Source organism: Oreochromis niloticus, linkage group LG14, assembly GCF_001858045.2.
Source record: "Oreochromis niloticus isolate F11D_XX linkage group LG14, O_niloticus_UMD_NMBU, whole genome shotgun sequence".
Taxonomy (NCBI): Eukaryota; Metazoa; Chordata; class Actinopteri; order Cichliformes; family Cichlidae; genus Oreochromis; species Oreochromis niloticus.
In genome coordinates this window covers 32,117,013-32,125,714 of record NC_031979.2, presented here as the reverse complement: position 1 = coordinate 32,125,714, position 8,702 = coordinate 32,117,013, and the positions used below count along the sequence as shown (strand labels likewise).

Sequence of the window (8,702 nt, the reverse complement as noted above, 5' to 3'; positions counted from 1 at the left end):
CACATACTGGCAGCTAACTCCCGCACCACCCCGCCTGCTAACAGGATTATCCCCTGAGCTGCACTTACTTCAACAAAGTTATCAAGTTTAAAAACAGTCTCCTGGTGGCTTTTGTGATATCAAAGGATTGGTCCTCAACTTTGACAGGTTAATTAATAGTCAAGTTTTGCACTGCATCCCTCGAGGCTTGCTTGTCTTATGCCAGTTAAACACATTCACTGCAGAAAAGTTTATATTAATAGATTGCACTTGATATACCGGTGATTCAGCCACATGTTCGGTGCATGTGAGAATTTAATAAGTTCAATGTCTAAACAGGTGGCAGAGCGTGTTTAACTAAATAACGGCACACGGCGAACTATATTTCATTATCATAATGCATCAAATTAGCCTCATTAAAGGCTTGTGAAATGTGTAGCAGGGTGAGAATTAACATTTGTATAATGTACCAAGGTGTAATGTAGATATGTAAATCTTCACAGTCCGAGGTGGTAGGAACATGAATATAAGGGAACGCAACATAAGTGTGCTGTTGTTTGAGATGCAGCGATGGATAATATTACACAATAGACGGTGTATAAAACAAACGCAAAAAATAAACACAAAATATTCCCTTTATTTTTTTTTCTACCTTAAGACTACACAGGGTCACTGATGTAGCTCTAAGAGGTATCTACATTTGCATTTTATTTACAGCTCACTTTGATGTCCTCATATTTACACAGTCAAATAGAAGCGCTAAAAACACAGTGTTGAGAACAAACCAAAACTCGAAATGAGTCAACTTTAGAAAAAGATACAGTCTTCTGACGCAACAATTCTCAGTGCAATATTCCACAATGCAAATATCCATCATTCATATTATGTAGAACATACATATATAGTTTTTATTTTCGTTTTTTGAAAAATGTAAATGAATCGACCAGGAGCAGGAAAAAAAAAAAACACCCATGTCCTTTTCACTTTTTCACTTGTACAGATTGAGACACTCAATCATGCTCTCGTCACACGAACATGTTCAAATGTTTTACGGGAAAATTAGCAAGTCAAGAGTGTGTAGTGGCTTGGCATAGTTCAACAACTAACTGAATTTAAATCAATATCACGATTTCCAAAATAGTCTTGACTCTGTGTCCGTTTTCAGATAAAGAAACATTAAGTCGTCCCTTGCATTGCCCACCGAGGGAGATGCATGGGAGTTAGAATGCGATCACGAGAGTTATTTCCAAGGTTGCCATGTATAGACGACCTTTAGTCCGTAAACGGGAAGTAGTACACCTGCAGGTCTAATGCATTTCAGCCAGCCATGGGACCAAGTGGAGCCCTATCCTGGAGAATGAAAGCACTTTCAAAGCTGACCTGCGGGCAGCCCTTTGGGCAAAGGCAATTTGTATCTTTCATCTCACCCACAACACAACGCAAAGCCCATCTATCTCAACAGCCAATATGTTAATGTACCGTGTATCACTGATGAGATTAGTCACTGACCCTCTTTGTAGCCTCGCTTTTATAAAGTATTTTTATCCCGAGCTTTATGTGACTGGACATTGTGATGAGGAATACTGACTTAAGATCACTGATAAACAAAAAGAGCCTTTCATATGCAACCGAGATCAGTAAAATGCATGTGGTCTGATGAAAAACACAGTAACTGATTTAACTAAACCACCTTTCATAGTTTATTCCATGTGTTCAAACACCCTTAAGCGTTGTTCAAGTACAACAATTAACAATAAAAGGGACAATAGTTCACATTTTTTTAAAATTCACATTTGTTATACTGTTAATTCATATAGCTATTTATAAAACAAAACTAAAATATAACCCCAAACCATTCCTGTAAAATACCTTTTGTAGTTTAATACAGACATTAATTCCACAGTATTTTCTTACAGGGTTGGCTTTTCGCTGTTTTTATAATCGAGTTGTTTGACCACAGTCAAATGAAAAGAAGCAGAGAAGAATTTATTCACTTTTCATTTTGTTCATTAAAAAAAAAGAGAAAAGAAAGTCTGGTTATAAAATAAAATACACACCAAATAAAAAAAAGTGACCTCACATCCCTTTGTTGGCTTCACCACATACAATTTAAGCTTAATCAAGCAGTTTTGCTAATTTTAAAGTTCATAAAAAAGGCCAACATGCACAGTCACGGTGCACCGAAGCCTTCCAAGCTAAGACCACAAATGAGTATCGAGCTTCCTCTTTAAAAAATTACAAGACATCACACAAATGAAGGTGCTTTGACAAGTTCAGCTGGGTCTGATGAAGGGCTCTACCGCCAACAGAAATCTCCCTCATTATTTATGGATGACTGGGGCTATGACGGTTTCAAGTATAAAAAAGAAGTGATTAAAAGAGAAGGAATCTCCTTGGCTGAGGCGCAGAAAAGGCAGAATAGAGCAAGCTTGTGAATAACAATCTGCAAGTCTGGCAGCAGAGTGAGCCAGTGAACATAATGCATTACCAATACTCCTCTTGGATTCCTTTGAACAGAATCACCAACAGGGATGAGGAAATGGAGTCACAAGACATCACAAATTTTCATCCTCTAGCAGCCGCACTTGGAGAGCAAAGACTGTTAAAGAATCTTCAAAAGGAGAAGGGCACTCTTCTATTAATACAGTGCAACTGATTGCAACCATGTTGTTTTCTTTTTTCAGTATATTAAAAACCAAGTTGAGCACAGTCAAAGAAAAAAAACATGTGGTCATGTACACAACTGTCTTTGGCAAGAAGTCCCATGTCCTACATCTGAGTCAGTCACTCGAGAGCCTCGTGTTCATGTCACCTTCGGCCCATTTCACTCTGTCTCATGAAATGAATGTTGTTGACACTGTCTGCCAGCTCAGGGTATTGGTCAACTGAAACCACGTAATATCCATCGTAGCCTTGCACCTTCCCTGAACCTAGGAGCTGCTGCTTCTCTCCTTCAGTCCAGGTTCGTGAGCCCTCTTCTCCATCCCTCAGTCTCTGGCGCTCCCGGGCCCAAGCTTGGGTGACAGCTCTCTGCCGAGCCAGCTCCAACACACGGGCTTTCTCTTCATCCACGCTACTGCCATAACGAGTATTCAGACACAGGGCGCCATACTGTAGCTGAATGTCAGTAATGCGCCTAGTCCTGCCATTGACGACAGTGTTGACCTGAGACACCGTGACATTGACGCCATTCTCTAGTGTACGCCGGCCCACTGTCATACCAATAAGGGCCAGATCTCCCTCCACTGAGCCCAGTTTGACAAAGTAGTGGGTATCCATTCCCGTGATAGTGAAGTGAAGGTTTTCAAGGTAGAATGCATCGTTCAGAACTGCAGCCATGCGACGGCCATCTTCATTGGCCAAGCTGATGATGTCAGCGCTGATGCGACCATCTCTGATAGCAAATTTGACCCCCTTGCCAAAGATTGAGCCACCAGAAGCAAAGATCTTTTTGCCTTCCGTCTGAGGACATCCAGCACTTTTGGCTCTGTAGATCTGGCCAAAACGTTCCAGTTTCACAAAGGCCTTCAGCTGCCTCTGAACTTCACACTGAACACCCAGCAAAGACTGCAAAAAAAACAAAGACAATACTGTTAAGTTACGCAGCCCCCGCAACAGCTTCATACACTCAAATATATATTTTTGCTCATTCTCTGAGAAAGACCTTGTTTGAAATCGTTCTTGCGGATATTTCCCAAATATTCACTTGTGATTGCTTCACATTTTGGTTTGTAATCTTTATCCTTATCCTACTTTGCATGTGGAATAAGGAGCACAATCTGATTTCAGATGCATCCTTTTCAAATCTGAGATTCATACTGCTTCATTAACACTTCAAACATTTCAAACTCAGTGCTGTGACTACACAGTATGAGCGATTCTTTTTATATTAAAGTGTGACTGAATAAGGAACATTTGACACTAAACAAAGTGTAAAGTATACACTATAATGTACACTATACATACCTTGTGAGTGGGTGTGTGTGCATCTCCTTCTTTAATTAGACATCTTTACATTATTACATGTTGAAAATAACAATGAAAATGCCCTTATTATTGGCACATAAATCCATAATGCTTTGATGCTGTGAATGATGCAGCTTCAAAGCATCGCAGCTGCCCCTACCTTGACACATAGTTAAGGTAGGGGCAGAGGTGTTTGTCAGCAAATGCAAATCTCCCTGATCATTTATGACAGGCATGATATTTTGAAAAAGGGTGAAATTGTGGTCTTTTGACAGTCATGCTGTGCCAAATATGAAACGGAAATCTGCTGGTAACTAGTGTATCTTGTTCCTTAAGGGCTCACAAATGTGCATAGATACAATACTGATTTCAGCCAAAATTAATACTTTGTCCTAATAATACTTGACAAGAGATATTTGTCAGGAAGAAAGAAACATGTTAAAAAGAGGAGAATAAAATTAAATGGAAGCCAGCCAACACCACAGTGAGACAGTTGCCTGAACGTATCTAAGCAGCAGAAAAAAAAGCTCTTAAGCATCGCGCCTTCTTGCCATCGCCTAAGATAAGAGGTTGTGAGCATCCTGAGGAATTTTTGTCAACCAGTCACATCTAAAGTTTCCCTGACAGTTTCTAATTCCGTCTCTCTGTGCTTTTGTTAAAGGATGGCTAAGGGTTGGAAGACTGGGTGGGGCTGAGAAATGTGGAGCAGGCTGCAGTGACCGGCATATCTGCCTGTTCTTTGATGTGACACCACAACCTGCTTCAAGAGGAAACAAAAACGGGGGTGGGGGCAGCTGTGCTGTAGGGCCCCCAGGGAAACATTGCCTGGGGGTACGCTTCACACCATGCCACTCCATGTTTGTTTACCGTGCCAGTATGTGACACGGTCAGCTGTCCCAGGGCAGAAGAGGAACAGGGGGCAATGTCCTCCACTTTACTAAAGCAGCCTCTCAGGACACTCCCAGAGAGGCATCATTCACATAGCATGCTGTGCAATCAGCCTCCAGCACAAGCCGAAATGAAAGATCAAGCCTTGTGCAGCACACAGCTCATCTCTCTGGCCCCCTCACAGCATTTTTCAATCTGTGGTGGATTCAGCAGCATGGTGAAATAGGGGCTTAAATGGAACAAGATAGAAAGGCAGGCATGAATAAAATAAAATAAAGAAAAGCCAATTGTACAAGACATAGCATGTACTGTTTTAAAGTGGCAAAAGAGCCTTGCACCTAATTGGGCCGGTGTGTCCATCTGCAGTGGGGATCAAACGCATTAAACGCCTAAGAATAACATTTTGGAAGCAGGAATTGTAGATAAGAGTAACACGCCTCAACATACACAGGAAAACAACTAATTATCTCAAGCCTTCCTTACATATTATTTATAGTACATACTCTGAGGTGTGCTAAAGGCAAAACTCCTTCACACAATCTTGCAATCTAGGCATACTTTCTATTTAAAGATATACTAAAGTCTGTCATGGGTATTTTTGAATGTGTAATTGAAAGGCTGAGTCTGAAGATAAAACATGTCCTTTCAGTTATATTATTAATAAAATGGACCTACTTCTGTTTAATACTTCAGAGGGAAGTAAACATAGATGAGCTGAATATAGTCTCATATATGACTAATTTAATTTTAGCATATTGAAAGTCCTTCTATCCTTCTAAGAGTGTTTTTGAGAAACTGATGGTAAAAAATTTAAGCCACCAGATGTCTGATTTTCTTAGCAGTTAAAGCAATCAGAAGTGCATCTGCGTTTCTGAAAGAGCGTTGCATTTATCGTCTGTAATCTACAACAATTCCCTCAGATCCCCGCGGATCTACACTTAGACACAGAAATACTTGCAGTGTCTTTTGTTGCTCATTTATAGATTGGCACCTTTGGAGAGTTCAGAGGTTTCTTTGTGGAATGTCAGCCACAAGCTTTATGCACGAGTTAGTCCCAGGGGTTCTGACAACAACCCTTTCAAAACAGTTTACGTTAGATGAAGAAATAACTGGGACTGTTACAGATTTACTCTACACATATATGATGTGCAACATTACAATAGGAATAAGTATGTCATTTCCAGTGTAATTGACTAAAGTGTTGCTGAAATGCCTGGGATAATATCTTTTTTGATTACAAATACTTTTAAAGGACTCTTGAGAGCAGGAGCACATATTAACTATTCATTTGCAAATTTGCATTTGTTTCTATTCACAGTAAATTTGAAAGTCTTCACCTTTAGTGTCATAGAATAAATATTGATGGATATATTCTGAAATAAATGGAACATCAACTAAAACATCACAGAGACATTTGTAAGTTGTTAAGAGCTAAATACTGCATGACAGTTTATAGTAACAGTGTTTTTTGCCAGTTTTTTGTGTATCTATGTTTATTATAGTCTGCTGGTCAGTTGAGAGAATCCTTCATCACCCCAGTAGCTTTTAGACTTACAAATAGATGAGAAGACATTCTTTATGATAACCAATACCGGCTATGTTAAGGTTGCAGCCAGAGTGTAATGCAACATGAATCTTCCCTCTTGATGGGTGGCATTCACTAGTCTAGCTGTAACCAAACCCAAGAACAACAGTGGCCTGTTCAATAATTCAGGTGAGTTGGAGGCAACTTAAAAGGGCTGATAAAAGCGAGAATCAAAGCATGTCTACTACTTCTCAGACCTTGGCTAACAGTGTAAGGCTGAGATGAAATCAATGGCTAGTGGTGGAAGAAAGGGAGAGTGAATTTTCCTAATGGCAGGACAATTACAAGAGCTATTTAGCCTGACCCCATTCCCCAAGATGAGGACTAAGGAAGCAACCGGCATACCGGGCGATGTTTTGGCCTGATAGCTGTCAGCTCCTTTGGGAGTCTGGCTACATAGACTCATGCCCATTTGCTAATGATGTTGGAAAGGAGAGGGGCAGAAGCAGAAAGCGATCTGAGGTAAGATGAAAAGTGGGATAAATAAGGATGACTACCTTGGTGCTATCCCATTCCTGCGTCTTGATCTGGGTGCGAACTAATTCGTAGGATGGCTCCATGGCCTCTGTGCTTGGTTTGCGGTAGCCGGGGATAACGTTGTACAGCTGGAAGCCAAAGGTCACCAACCAGCTGTTCACATCTGCGGGGGAGAGGTCAAAACAAATGATATACATATTCTATTGGTAGACACAATGTGGCCTCAGAGGAACTGTGAAGAACTGTGAGAATTAATTTGTTGAATATGAACAGTTGACATTTTGTGGGCGAGACTGTTTCCGCGAAACACTCCTACCTCGGCCTGACCACTTGATTTGTTTGTGATAGTGGAAAGCTATGCTAAACACTCAAGATAGTTGTGATAATTCGTGTCCACTCCTGCAGGTGCCACACTAATGACACGCAGCTGGGTTACAGAAATGCCAAGTGACATCTGAGAGTGCCTGCTGTGCTGATAATTATATTCAGTAATTTGGTGTCATTTCAAGGCAGCCAAGACTTCAACACAAGATATTTTGAAGACTCAGCGGGCTCCTCTGCATTAATTTCTCTCTAATGAGATGCTGAAAGAGAGGAAAGTGACGTGTCTGAGATTTAAATACATGCAATCATGATAATGTGGTTCTTCTAATAGCAGCCACCGACACTGTGGTTATAGGTGCTGCTGCAGTCCCCTATAGCATGCTGTCATATTTTATGAATATCACAGAGAAGGCTACAGGTCTTAAGAGAAGCAAAGCCTGTCCAACCTGATCGATTTCTTTCTTGCGCCGTTCCATGTGTTTGTTACAGACAGCATCATTGCTGTGACACTCGGGGTGCAAGTCTGTCACACATTGCCGCTGCCACATTGTGGCACCTGACAAAGCTTTTTTAAATATGAATTTGTTTGAGGACAATGAAAGGACCCTGGCAATTTAGTGAGAGGAATGTAAATGTCACTGCTATCAATCACAATTGAGGCAAACCCACAACAATATATCTATCTAACAGTCTATTTAGCATTAAAATGCCATTGAGCCCCTAATGGTGGACTATGATGCTGAATGCCTTTGTGTTTGCAAAAAGTGACTACTCCGTCTCTCGGTATTGTCTTCAGGTTATTAAAGGATAAAGAATAAAAGGTAAACACATTATTATTCCTCCACAAAAAGGCATTATGGAGTAAATATAATGCAGCATGAACACAGAGAACTTATGCATTGATTTATGACAGAGATCCAGCTACTGTTTGGTTTAACCACAAGGTTTTCACTGAGTATCCTTAACAATGTTGTTTTCCTTCCGGCAAAAGAGGTTGATACAACCAGCAAAGATTTGTATGGTTTGTATGGATCCATTGTGCTCACCTTCTCCACCGAGGTGCTTTCACTGCCATTTACCCCCTCCCCACCACAAAGAACCAGGATATTTCTGGAAAAGGACCTGAATGCTAAACAACAGAGAGGGCTTTGCCATATAGCATTGTTCCCTTTGAGCATTTTCAGAGTGATAGCTACTGGGCACGTACATAAGCAAGTATACATGAACACACATACACGAAACCCCCCCACACCTCAGTTTCCCAGCAAGTAAGTGCTTAAAATCCTCCAAAGCACACTGCTTTTCAATTTAATTCTGGCAGGGTCTGTTCTTCCAGTTGTGTGAGGTTGTTAAGAATAAAAACATAACAAATTTGACAGAAAAACCTGAAATAACTATTGTGCGCTTCAAGCAACAACAGTCATACACAGGAATGAAGGTTAATATTTGCTTGCTCTCCACAACCAAGTTATAAGCATTACTG

At 40.6% G+C, this 8,702-nt stretch overlaps 1 protein-coding gene across 13 annotated transcripts in view; it reads right to left on the bottom strand.

Annotated features, from left to right (window-relative positions):
* Positions 1 to 596: 596 nt before the first annotated feature.
* Positions 597 to 8,702, bottom strand: part of tenm4 (teneurin transmembrane protein 4) — a 148,670-nt gene continuing 140,564 nt past the window's right edge. For all 13 annotated transcript variants that reach the window (XM_019345294.2, XM_019345296.2, XM_019345297.2 and 10 more), the window contains 2 exons: positions 6,916 to 7,058; positions 597 to 3,546 (listed from right to left, as the gene is read on the bottom strand). In XM_019345294.2, coding sequence (XP_019200839.1) covers positions 2,788 to 3,546; positions 6,916 to 7,058 — 902 coding nt within the window. In that variant the 3' untranslated portion in view covers positions 597 to 2,787. The remainder of the gene's footprint in view (positions 3,547 to 6,915; positions 7,059 to 8,702) is intronic.